Source organism: Octopus bimaculoides, chromosome 25 (genome assembly GCF_046866305.1).
Source record: "Octopus bimaculoides isolate indiv1 chromosome 25, ASM4686630v1, whole genome shotgun sequence".
NCBI classification, from domain to species: Eukaryota; Metazoa; Mollusca; class Cephalopoda; order Octopoda; family Octopodidae; genus Octopus; species Octopus bimaculoides.
In genome coordinates, this window is record NC_142952.1 from 17,077,295 (window position 1) to 17,091,463 (window position 14,169).

The 14,169-nt window shown below is 43.8% G+C and overlaps 1 protein-coding gene across 2 annotated transcripts in view; it reads left to right on the plus strand.

Annotated features, from left to right (window-relative positions):
• LOC106879132 (inhibitor of Bruton tyrosine kinase) overlaps nt 1–14,169 on the plus strand; it is an 82,856-nt gene that overhangs the window by 62,347 nt on the left and 6,340 nt on the right. For both annotated transcript variants that reach the window (XM_089342137.1, XM_089342138.1), the window contains exon 23: nt 13,736–13,964. In XM_089342137.1, the coding sequence (XP_089198263.1) occupies nt 13,736–13,964 (229 nt within the window). The remainder of the gene's footprint in view (nt 1–13,735; nt 13,965–14,169) is intronic.

The following is a 14,169-nucleotide window of genomic DNA, read 5'->3' on the forward strand; positions in this document are numbered from 1 at the left end:
ATAAAAACATGTGAACTGACATATAAACATGTGGGCTGATTTACAGAACAGTGTTTATGTCACCATACACAAAATTAATGGAACACTATCTGAATTGTTTACTTTTTAACTTCCTGTTTTAAAGAAAGTCTGTATCATAGAATAAATTTGTTGTACGACACAAGCTTCCATCGAAATTTCATGTTAGTTTATGTTACAAACACCTGATTAATAATGTCGATTATTTTAGTTAATTATTCAATATTTTAAAAAGTAATTGAAACAAAGGCAGTATATTTCAACAGAAATATGGTAACAAAAGGATTAAGTTTAAAAATTAAAGTTTCTATTGGTTCCAATCCACTACTGTATACTCATCCAGAAAAAAAACACACACCTGATGACATTCATAGAACAGACCAACTAAAGCATGATATCAGTATAAATATTCAAGCATTTTATATTGCTAAAGATGAGGTTAATAATCAGAAAAAATATTTTATTATTTTAACTCTTTGATAGGGAAATAGCTAAAACTAAAAATTGCCTAAAGATCCATAATGATTTTAGCATACATGTTTGTATGATTACAGCTTATATAGTAGTATGTCAGTCCACATGCTGGAACATTTTATTTTGTTCCCCTGTAATAAAAGGTTTCCTGAATAAGACCTCTTCTTAAGAATTCATTATCATTCTTATATATTTTTTTCTAAATTCACAGGCTGGTGCTTTAAACCAAAGTTTTACAGAATCTATATACTCATTCTTCACTTCAGCTTTATTATTATTCTTATTTTAGTGTCTTTTGTCTGTAATTTCCTATCCTGTTTAGTCCATGGACTAAACAGGACAGGAGACACATAGGATGGAGAGCCACCCAAGAGGTCACAGGATGGGTGATGAAAGATTTCAGACAAAGTACACTAAAACACGAATAACAAGAGCACACAGAGAGTGCAAACCTCTGCCAAGGCAACACCAATGTCCTCTCAACAATTAGCCAGAAATGATTTTTAAAATGAGAATATCTAAAATCATCTCGACTGCTCTCACAAACGAGAATACTAAAAATGAACCTGACTGCTCTCAAAAATTAAGTAAAAAATCAGGAAAAATAATCCAGAATCCTTGTCCAGTGCCGGATCGATCGCAAAATCTGATCAGTTTGTACTAGTTCCATCCGAATCCATCCAGCGGTTCTTGTGATATCTTGTCCATGGACAAACAAACAAACGAACAAACACAACTGAAAACAATACCTTCACCTTAGTGAAGGCGAAGGTAATAATAAAGCTGAAGCGGTTAATCGGCAGAGAAAAAAGACCATCCTGAAATATAGCAATACTTGAAGACTGTCATGTATTTAATGAAAGAAAAGCTATTCCCCATGTATACAAGTATGTGTATGTGTGTGTGTGTGCATGCATGTATTACAGTTAAAAAGTAAACAGTTCAGATAGTGTTCCATTAATTTTGTGTATGGTGACATAAACACTGTTCTGTAAATCAGCCCACATGTTTATATGTCAGTAACACTAGTGTGTCAGTTCACATGTTTTATGATATATGCTACATGACACTGCATTACCAAACGTGTTTATATGATATATCAGCTATACTGTGTTTAAATATTTATATATCAGAAACACAGCATGTTTAAATGGTGACAATCATCATCATCATCGTTTAACGTCCGCTTTCCATGCTAGCATGGGTTGGACGATTTGACTGAGGACTGGTGAAACCGGATGGCAACACCAGGCTCCAGTCTGATTTGGCAGAGTTTCTACAGCTGGATGCCCTTCCTAACGCCAACCACTCAGAGAGTGTAGTGGGTGCTTTTACGTGTCACCCGCACGAAAACGGCCACGCTCGAAATGGTGTCTTTTATGTGCCACCCGCACAAGCCAGTCCAGGGGCACTGGCAACGATCTCGCTCGAAAATCCTACAGGAGCCAGTCAGGCGGTACTGGCAACGGCCACGCTCAAAATGGTGCATCTCATGTGCCACCCGCACAAGAACCAGTCCAGGGGCACTGGCAACGATCTTACTTGGCTTGCCGGGTCTTCTCACGCACAGCCCATTTCCAAAGGTCTCGGTCCGTAGTCATCGCCTCGGTGAGGCCCAATGTACGAAGGTCTTGCCTCACCACCTCAGCCCAGGTCTTCCTGGGCCTACCTCTTCCACGGGTTCCCTCAACTGTTAGGGTGTGGCACTTTTTCACGCAGCTATCCTCCTCCATTCTCACCACATGTCCATACCAGCGCAATCGTCTCTCTTGCACGCCACAACTGATGCTTCTAATGTTCAGCTTTTCTCTCAAGATACTTACACTCTGACGGGTATTCACATTGACATTACACATCCAACGGAGCATACTGGCTTCATTCCTTGCGAGCTTACGTATGTCCTCAGCAGTTACAGCCCATGTTTCACTGCCATGTAGCATGGTTGTTCGTACGCATGCGTCATACAGTCTGCCTTTTACTCTGAGTGAGAGTCCCTTTGTCGCCAGCAGGGGTAAGAGCTCTCTAAACTTTGCCCAGGCTATTCTTATTCTAGCAGCTACACTTTCAGCGCACCCACCCCCACTACTAACTTGGTCGCCCAGATAGCGGAAGCTATCGACTACCTCTAGTTTTTCACCCTGGAATGAGATAGAAGTTGTTTCCTGTTTGTTTGCAGTCTTTATTGCACCTGAACATCTGCCACAAACAAAAACTAACTTGCTAGTTAACCTGCCTTTGATGTTGCTGCACCTCTTATGTGTCCATAGCTTGCACCGGGTACATCTTATAGAGTTACTACCTACTCCTTTTCTACATACTGAGCAGGGCCATCTACCTGAAGGGGTTTGTGTTTTATCTACCTTCCTACTTATTAGGATTTTGGTTTTAGCTAGGTTGACTCTAAGGCCCTTCAATTCTAGACCTTGCTTCCACACCTGAAACTTCTCCTCTAGCTCTGATAGTGACTCCGCAATTAGGGCAAGGTCATCAGCATAGAGGAGCTCCCAGGGGCAACCTGTCTTGAACTCCTCTGTGATTGCCTGGAGGACTATGGTAAATAATAGGGGGCTGAGGACGGAACCTTGGTGGACCCCTACCTCTACCCGGAATTCATTGCTGTACTCATTTCCAACCCTCACCTTACTGGCCGCATCTCTGTACATGGCTCGCACAGCTCTCACTAGCCATTCTTCTATCCCAAGTTTCCTCATTGACCACCAGATAAGGGATCGGGGGACCCTGTCAAAGGCTTTCTCCATGTCAACGAAAGCCAGGTACAGAGGTTTATCCTTGGCTAGGTATTTCTCTTGCAACTGTCTCACTAGAAATAAGGCATCAGTAGTGCTTTTACCTGGCACGAACCCAAACTGCATCTCATCTAAATTGATTCGCTCCCTAATTAGTTGGGCTATGACCCTCTCTGTAACTTTCATAACCTGATCTAACAGCTTGATGCCTCTGTAATTATTTGTATCTAAAGCGTCCCCTTTACCTTTGTAGCAGTTGACTATGATGCTGCTACACCAGTCATTGGGTATGACTCCTTCGTGTATCACCTGGTTCGTAATACGGGTGACTAGGCTATAGCCAACACTGCCAGATATTTTGAGCATCTCTGCAGTGATTCCTGATGGGCCGGGGGCTTTCCCGGTCTTCATACTCTTAATTGCTTTATCTACCCTGGTACTATCAACTCGGATAGCTGGTCCCTCTATTGGGTCGACATAAGGCAGGCTCTCTTTCTCCCATTCATTCTCTTTATTAAGCAATCTATCGTAGTGGCATCTCCAGACCTCTTTCTTTGCATCCTCATTTAATGCAAGCGTACCATCATCCATGCGAACACATTTCTCTCCTACAACATCACTATTCTCTCTCCTACACTGTCTTGCAACCCGAAATACCTCGAGTCTTTGGTCCTCACGGCGCAGAACATTGGCAAATCTTTCCTTATCTGCTTCCCCTCTGGCTAAATAAACCTGTCGCCTAGCCTCCCTTCTGGCACATTGGTACAATTCCCTGCTACCACCGTTCTTCCAGTCCTTCCAAGCTTGTTTCTTTTGTCTAATAGCCCTGTCTACCTCCTTGTTCCACCACCACGTTACTCTGGGTTGGGAGGGGACCTTACACCACCCACAAATCTGGTCGGTGGCTTTCAACAGGTTGTCCCGCAGAAATCTCCAATTGTCTTCCACGTTGTATGATGCTATATCCCCATCTATTTCGTTAAATGCTTCAAGTAACTTGTCTCTAAGTCTCTGTCCGTTTGCAGGGTCTTTAAGCTTCCACACCCTTCTTCTCCAAGCCTGTCTAATTCTGGGCACCCATTTTGCCTTGATCCCAAAGTCGCTAACTACTAATCTATGTTGTGGGGTACATTCTTCGCCAGGGTAGGTTTTGGCATTTATAAGCCGCCCTCTTTCCCTATTTCTGGCGAGGATGTAGTCGATTTGGCTAGAGTGTCTGCCGGAGCGGTAGGTGACTAGGTGACTGGCAGGTTTCCTGAAGTTGGTATTGCAGACCATAAGATTGGTTGCATCACAGAACTCCAGCAGTCTGGTTCCCTCCTCGTTGCGGGAACCGAAGCCATAGCCTCCATGTATGCCATGGAAGCCCCCAGCACGACGTCCGACATGACCGTTGAAGTCTCCAGCCACAAAGAGAAGGTCCCTGTCACTCGTCGACGAGGTAGTTTGCAAGAGGGTGTCATAGAATTGGTCTTTCAGACCATCTGGTAGCCCAGGTTGAGGTGCATAGGCTGAGATGACAGTAGCTAATCTATGATGAAGCACTAGTCTGATCTTAAGTACTCTGTCACTTACTCTAACGACCTCGATTACCTTATCCACCCATTTCTCCGCTAGAAGTATTCCTACGCCCCCGACCCCGTCAGTGTTCCCTGCCCAGAAAATCTTGTACCTGTGTTCTTTGCCTGTGAGGAACCTTGCAGAACCTCCTCTCCATCTTACTTCCTGGATGCAGCACATATCTACGCATCTCCGTTCAAGCATCTCAACAATTTCACCAGATCTACCTTTCAGCGTGCCGACGTTGAGAGTGCCAATCCTAACAGTATGGGTGTTGGGGGTGTGGGCCTGTAGCCTGGGAAGGGGAAAAGCAGTGTCGTGTACCTGAAAAGAAAACTTGCAATTGGAAGAATTCATAAGCAAAACATTACCTACAACCTGCAAACATTTCTCAACCTTAATGCGCTACCCAAAGGTAGGGGAGAGGATGGCCAAGGCCACTAGATGGGTTCCGGGAGACAGCCGAGGTTGACAGGATGACAGAGGGATGAACTTCCGGTGGAGGGGGCGGGATGACAGAGGAATGAACTTCCGGTGGAGGGGGTGGGATGACAGAGGAATGAACTTCCGGTGGAGGGGTGGGATGACAGAGGAATGAACTTCCGGTGGAGGGGGTGGGATGACAGAGGAATGAACTTCCGGTGGAGGGGGCGGGATGACAGAGAAATGAACTTCCGGTGGAGGGGGTGGGATGGCAGAGGAATGAACTTCCGGAGGAGGGGGTGGGATGACAGAGGAATGAACTTCCGGTGGAGGGGGTGGGATGACAGAGGAATGAACTTCCGGTGGAGGGGGTGGGATGACAGAGGAATGAACTTCCGGTGGAGGGGGTGGGATGACAGAGGAATGAACTTCCGGTGGAGGGGGTGGGATGACAGACGAATGAACTTCCGGTGGAGGGGGTGGGAGGGCGGGTTACCGCCAGCGAGTAGATAGGGCTCTTAATTGTAGATTTTAAATATTTGAGAGACAACAATGCATAAATCGTAATTTTTTTAAAAGAGCAATGAATTCTGGGTGATTAGAATATAACGTAGCATGAATTTAGGAAGCTTAGAAAATGAATAAGCATGAATTTAAGACAACAACTGAATTCAATTGAATTTCATGGAGAGAAACAAGATAAATAATAAGGGACAAGACTAAAGCGCAAGGTATTGAGATGTTTGAGGCCGTAAATAAATAAAAATCTCTATCTTATCTGCATCTTGGGTATTTCGTCGTAGTACGTCAGCGAGATAATTTAGAATGGGTTTCTCATTTATATATAGCCAGAACCTGAAGACCTTAAAGGAAAAACTACGAAGGGGAGAGAGAGGATGGAGGGGTAGACAGAGGCATGGCGGGAGAAAAGATCATCATCATCATCATCATATATATATATATAAAGAGAGAGAGAGAGAGAGAGAGGGGGGACCAGTCAAGCAGCACATCACGCTGTAATTCTTGGGCTGAGAAATCAACACTTAAAAGCCATAATTTTAAGGAGCGATAAGAATTTTTGAATAAAGGAAAATGGGTAGTGGTGGGTAGGTACCGCCAGCGAGTAGAGAGGGCTCTTAATTGTAGATTTTAAATATTTGAGAGACAACAATGCATAAATCGTAATTTTTTTAAAAGAGCAATGAATTCTGGGTGATTAGAATATAACGTAGCATGAATTTAGGAAGCTTAGAAAATGAATAAGCATGAATTTAAGACAACAACTGAATTCAATTGAATTTCATGGAGAGAAACAAGATAAATAATAAGGGACAAGACTAAAGCGCAAGGTATTGAGATGTTTGAGGCCGTAAATAAATAAAAATCTCTATCTTATCTGCATCTCGGGTATTTCGTCGTAGTACGTCAGCGAGATAATTTAGAATGGGTTTCTCATTTATATATAGCCAGAACCTGAAGACCTTAAAGGAAAAACTACGAAGGGGAGAGAGAGGATGGAAGGGTAGACAGAGGCATGGCGGGAGAAAAGATCATCATCATCATCATCATATATATATATAAAGAGAGAGAGAGAGAGAGAGAGGGGGGACCAGTCAAGCAGCACATCACGCTGTAATTCTTGGGCTGAGAAATCAACACTTAAAAGCCATAATTTTATATGTGTGTGTGTGTGTGTGTGTGTGTGTGTGTGTGAGAAAGTTGATGTGTGAAAGCACGTGGTTGGATGTATAAAATTCAAAATCAAATCTGACTTTACTTGTACCTCAGAAAACCTTATTTATGTCATAAAATGCTCGGGCTGCCACAAAAACTACATAGGGTCCACAGGATTATCGCTCACACACGGATGCACTCTGCATCGACAGCAGATTGCATTCCCAGAATACAGAATGATACCCCTTAGTGAAAATATTGAAAAATGTGCAAAACAAATGCTACCACAATTTATAATCTTTCCATTCTATCAATGTGCCATTGGAACACCAACACAAATTAGATTAAATAAGGAAACCTTCTTCATTGAAAAATATAAGTCAAAACTTAACCATTGCTAACACTTTTAAATAAGGAAACTCACCTCACTGAGAAAAAAATATAGAGCAAAACCTAACATTCTATTCCTTCTAAACCAAATCATGTTAAATTAATCAAAATCTATGTACAGCCTGTAAAATAGTTGGCATTAGGAAGGATATCCAGCTGTAGAACTCATGCCAAAACAGACAATTGGAGTCTGGACAGCTCTCCAGTTGGCCAGCTCCTGTCAAATCTCCCAGTCTATGTTTGTATGGAAAAAAGATGTTTCCCAGGCTACAGGCCCACACCCCCAACACCCATACTGTTAGGATTGGCACTCTCAACGTCGGCACGCTGAAAGGTAGATCTGGTGAAATTGTTGAGATGCTTGAACGGAGATGCGTAGATATGTGCTGCATCCAGGAAGTAAGATGGAGAGGAGGTTCTGCAAGGTTCCTCACAGGCAAAGAACACAGGTACAAGATTTTCTGGGCAGGGAACACTGACGGGGTCGGGGGCGTAGGAATACTTCTAGCGGAGAAATGGGTGGATAAGGTAATCGAGGTCGTTAGAGTAAGTGACAGAGTACTTAAGATCAGACTAGTGCTTCATCATAGATTAGCTACTGTCATCTCAGCCTATGCACCTCAACCTGGGCTACCAGATGGTCTGAAAGACCAATTCTATGACACCCTCTTGCAAACTACCTCGTCGACGAGTGACAGGGACCTTCTCTTTGTGGCTGGAGACTTCAACGGTCATGTCGGACGTCGTGCTGGGGGCTTCCATGGCATACATGGAGGCTATGGCTTCGGTTCCCGCAACGAGGAGGGAACCAGACTGCTGGAGTTCTGTGATGCAACCAATCTTATGGTCTGCAATACCAACTTCAGGAAACCTGCCAGTCACCTAGTCACCTACCGCTCCGGCAGACACTCTAGCCAAATCGACTACATCCTCGCCAGAAATAGGGAAAGAGGGCGGCTTATAAATGCCAAAACCTACCCTGGCGAAGAATGTACCCCACAACATAGATTAGTAGTTAGCGACTTTGGGATCAAGGCAAAATGGGTGCCCAGAATTAGACAGGCTTGGAGAAGAAGGGTGTGGAAGCTTAAAGACCCTGCAAACGGACAGAGACTTAGAGACAAGTTACTTGAAGCATTTAACGAAATAGAAGGGGATATAGCATCATACAACGTGGAAGACAATTGGAGATTTCTGCGGGACAACCTGTTGAAAGCCACCGACCAGATTTGTGGGTGGTGTAAGGTCCCCTCCCAACCCAGAGTAACGTGGTGGTGGAACAAGGAGGTAGACAGGGCTATTAGACAAAAGAAACAAGCTTGGAAGGACTGGAAGAACGGTGGTAGCAGGGAATTGTACCAATGTGCCAGAAGGGAGGCTAGGCGACAGGTTTATTTAGCCAGAGGGGAAGCAGATAAGGAAAGATTTGCCAATGTTCTGCGCCGTGAGGACCAAAGACTCGAGGTATTTCGGGTTGCAAGACAGTGTAGGAGAGAGAATAGTGATGTTGTAGGAGAGAAATGTGTTCGCATGGATGATGGTACGCTTGCATTAAATGAGGATGCAAAGAAAGAGGTCTGGAGATGCCACTACGATAGATTGCTTAATAAAGAGAATGAATGGGAGAAAGAGAGCCTGCCTTATGTCGACCCAATAGAGGGACCAGCTATCCGAGTTGATAGTACCAGGGTAGATAAAGCAATTAAGAGTATGAAGACCGGGAAAGCCCCCGGCCCATCAGGAATCACTGCAGAGATGCTCAAAATATCTGGCAGTGTTGGCTATAGCCTAGTCACCCGTATTACGAACCAGGTGATACACGAAGGAGTCATACCCTATGACTGGTGTAGCAGCATCATAGTCAACTGCTACAAAGGTAAAGGGGACGCTTTAGATACAAATAATTACAGAGGCATCAAGCTGTTAGATCAGGTTATGAAAGTTACAGAGAGGGTCATAGCCCAACTAATTAGGGAGCGAATCAATTTAGATGAGATGCAGTTTGGGTTCGTGCCAGGTAAAAGCACTACTGATGCCTTATTTCTAGTGAGACAGTTGCAAGAGAAATACCTAGCCAAGGATAAACCTCTGTACCTGGCTTTCGTTGACATGGAGAAAGCCTTTGACAGGGTCCCCCGATCCCTTATCTGGTGGTCAATGAGGAAACTTGGGATAGAAGAATGGCTAGTGAGAGCTGTGCGAGCCATGTACAGAGATGCGGCCAGTAAGGTGAGGGTTGGAAATGAGTACAGCAATGAATTCCGGGTAGAGGTAGGGGTCCACCAAGGTTCCGTCCTCAGCCCCCTATTATTTACCATAGTCCTCCAGGCAATCACAGAGGAGTTCAAGACAGGTTGCCCCTGGGAGCTCCTCTATGCTGATGACCTTGCCCTAATTGCGGAGTCACTATCAGAACTAGAGGAGAAGTTTCAGGTGTGGAAGCAAGGTCTAGAACTGAAGGGCCTTAGAGTCAACCTAGCTAAAACCAAAATCCTAATAAGTAGGAAGGTAGATAAAACACAAACCCCTTCAGGTAGATGGCCCTGCTCAGTATGTAGAAAAGGAGTAGGTAGTAACTCTATAAGATGTACCCGGTGCAAGCTATGGACACATAAGAGGTGCAGCAACATCAAAGGCAGGTTAACTAGCAAGTTAGTTTTTGTTTGTGGCAGATGTTCAGGTGCAATAAAGACTGCAAACAAACAGGAAACAACTTCTATCTCATTCCAGGGTGAAAAACTAGAGGTAGTCGATAGCTTCCGCTATCTGGGCGACCAAGTTAGTAGTGGGGGTGGGTGCGCTGAAAGTGTAGCTGCTAGAATAAGAATAGCCTGGGCAAAGTTTAGAGAGCTCTTACCCCTGCTGGCGACAAAGGGACTCTCACTCAGAGTAAAAGGCAGACTGTATGACGCATGCGTACGAACAACCATGCTACATGGCAGTGAAACATGGGCTGTAACTGCTGAGGACATACGTAAGCTCGCAAGGAATGAAGCCAGTATGCTCCGTTGGATGTGTAATGTCAATGTGAATACCCGTCAGAGTGTAAGTATCTTGAGAGAAAAGCTGAACATTAGAAGCATCAGTTGTGGCGTGCAAGAGAGACGATTGCGCTGGTATGGACATGTGGTGAGAATGGAGGAGGATAGCTGCGTGAAAAAGTGCCACACCCTAACAGTTGAGGGAACCCGTGGAAGAGGTAGGCCCAGGAAGACCTGGGCTGAGGTGGTGAGGCAAGACCTTCGTACATTGGGCCTCACCGAGGCGATGACTACGGACCGAGACCTTTGGAAATGGGCTGTGCGTGAGAAGACCCGGCAAGCCAAGTAAGATCGTTGCCAGTGCCCCTGGACTGGTTCTTGTGCGGGTGGCACATGAGATGCACCATTTTGAGCGTGGCCGTTGCCAGTACCGCCTGACTGGCTCCTGTAGGATTTTCGAGCGAGATCGTTGCCAGTGCCCCTGGACTGGCTTGTGCGGGTGGCACATAAAAGACACCATTTCGAGCGTGGCCGTTTTCGTGCGGGTGACACGTAAAAGCACCCACTACACTCTCTGAGTGGTTGGCGTTAGGAAGGGCATCCAGCTGTAGAAACTCTGCCAAATCAGACTGGAGCCTGGTGTTGCCATCCGGTTTCACCAGTCCTCAGTCAAATCGTCCAACCCATGCTAGCATGGAAAGCGGACGTTAAACGATGATGATGATGATGATAAACAAGAGTGAAAAAACTACAGAAGGCTTGTGTTATATGGTTAAAGTATATATTTAAATCATTATGTTAGAAAAATGTTATAAAATTTTGAGTATAGAAACATTGTATTTGGAGAAAAAACCAGTTTCATATTGACTTTCCTGCTAATGGACTGATTATATCCACAAGGAAGTGGCTCAGTGGATGACATGTTGAACCTCTACAGCTCACTATAGCTCTTAATGGAATATCATCCTTGTGAATCTTAGGGAGACCGTACATGTGTGGTAGTTTACTGTAGTGTTGAGTCAGTTGTCTGTACTTCATTGGTGTGAAGTGATCCTTGTTCTTGATCAAGATCTGTGACAACTTCCTCTCTATTTTCAAAGTTGGGTCTTTCTTTTCTTTGCTGTAGCTACCATCACTTATAAGACTTGCCAATTTTTCGGAGTAGTCAGACTTGTTCATCACCACTGTAGCATTTCCCTTGTCCGCCAGAAGTATTACAATGGAATTGTCACTCTGTTGTCTTTTGATAGCGAACATTTCTTCCTTGGTGATGTTTGGTTTGGGAAGTTTCACTTTTTCTAGTACTTGTCTCACTTTCCACCTTAGTTCATCTCCCTGGGCTTTTGGTATCTTTATGGCCATCTCTTCAGTAGGGGCTATTATGTCCAAGTATGAATGCGCTTGATGGTTGTTGCAAAGTTGAGACCTTTGTTCAGTACTGCTTCTTCAGAACTTTCTAGGTGTCAGCTACTTACATTAATTACTGCTTCAAAGGTGGGTGACAGATTTCAGTTTTCATTCTCTGACTTTTGAGTTTCATAAACTTCTTAATCTGGCGTGTCTTCACCACTTGAAATTCTTTCATGTATGACTTTTCTAGAAGACTACTTTCTCTGTTAACCTTCCTGTAATACCACTGCACCTCTTATGTACCCATAGCCTGCACTGGGTATACTCATTGCTGACCCTCACCTTACTGACACCATCCCTGTACATGGCTTGTACAACCCTCACCAACCACTCATCTACCCCTAGCTTCCATATTGCCCACCAGATAAGTCTCCATGTCAACAAAAGCCAAATACAGAGGTTTATTATTAGTTAGATGTTTCTCCTAAAGTTGCTTCACCAGGAAGATAGCATCAGTAGTGCTTCTTCCTGGCATAAAACCAAACTGCATCTCATCTAGATTAATTCTCTTCCTAATTAATTGAGCTATGACCCTTTCTGTAACTTTCATCACCTAGTCCAGCAATTTGATACCTCTGTAATTATTTCTGACTAAGACGTCACCTTTACATTTGTAGCAGTTGACTATAATGCTGTTACATCAGTCGTTGAGAATGATTCCCTTCTGGTCAACCTGATTAATAGTACAGGTGACTAAGCCACGTCCTACTCTGCCAGATATTTTAAGCATCTCAGTAGTGATTCCTGATGAGCCAGGGACTTTCCTTATCTTCATATTCTTAATCTACCAAGCTACTGTTGATCTGGATAGTTGATCCTTCTGTTGGGTCTACATTAAGCAGACACTCCTTCTCTCATGCATTCTCTACATTTAGCAGTGGCATTTCCAAGCCTCTTTCTTTGCAGAATCACGAACTGCAAGTGAACCATCATCCATGCACACACACACAGCAATCCAAAACACCTCAAACTTCTCTGGTCCTTGTGCTACAGAACATTGGCAAACTTATTCCTTTCTGCTTCTCCTGTGGCTAAGTATACCTGTCTCCTAGCTTCCCTTCTAGCTACCTGATTTAGTTTTCTGCTACCACCACCCTTCCAGCCCTGTTTCTTTGCTTTAATGGCATTGTCATCTACTCTGTTCCATCACCATGTCACCCTAGTCTGGTTGGGACTTTGCACCAGCCACAAATTTGGGTTGTGGCTCTCAGTAAGTTGTCTCTTAGGAACCTCCAGTTGTCTTCTGTGTTACATGTCTATAAATCCTCTTCCTTCTTGTGAAATGCTTCAATTAGGACATCTCCAAATCTCTGACTATTCAAAGAATCCTTAAGCTTCGAAATCCTTCTTTTCCAGACTGCTCTACTTGGAATCCTTTTAACCTGCAGTCTGAAATCACTATTGACTAACCTATGCTAAGAGGTACATTCTTTACTAGGAAAGGTCTGTGCATTTATGAGCAACCATGCATCTCGCTTTCTGGTGAGAATGTGGTCAATCTGGCTAACATGGACACCAGATTGATAGGTTATCAGGTGACTGGCAGGCTTTCCAAATCTGGTGTTGAAGATCATAAGGTTTTATTTTGTATCACAGAGCTCCAGTAGCCTTGTTCCCTCCTCATTGCTGGAACTAACTTCATGGCCACCATGCACAATGTGGAAGACACCCAAGTGCTACTCAACATTTCCATTGAAGTCACCAATCATGTATACACACACACACACACACGCACACACACACACACACACACACACACACACACACACACACACACACACACACACACACACCAGAAACGTTAGCACGCCGGGCGAAATGCTTAACGGTATTTCGTCTGCTGCTACGTTCTGAGTTCAAATTCCGCCGAGGTTTGACTTTGCCTTTCATCCTTTCGGGGTCGATTAAATAAGTACCAGTTACGCACTGGGGTCGGTATTATCGACTTAATCCGTTTGTCTGTCCTTGTTTGTCCCCTCTGTGTGTAGCCCCTTGTGGGTAGTAAAGAAATAACACACCACACATATTTACTTATGTATATTTATTTTTTTATTGTAGTTGGGGCTTAACAAGTTGTAGAAAACAGAAACTTTCAGAGGGATCTAGCACAATGGAAGCTACATCTCCCACCAGTCCTCCTCCTCCTCCAGTAATTAGTCCCTGGCAGATAAAGAAAAATCAAGTCAAACCTGATACTAATCTTCAACTGACTGACATTGTGAAAGACGAGCTAGAGAAATCACAGAACCTTTCCAGAACCCGTAATAAAACCCTCCATTACATTCAGGTAAATATTTCTGTTACCTTTCATTTATTAATTTGGCCAAAGTCAGTTTCAAGTCTAAAGAATTGGTACAGCCATATTTGTAAAATAAAGAATTGTTTGTGTGCCATGAAGCACAACGAGCAAGGTTTCCTTCATATTTTTAGAAGTTGCTGCAAACAAAAGCTTGTGTTTTATCTTTTACTTGTTTCAGTCATTAGACTGTAGC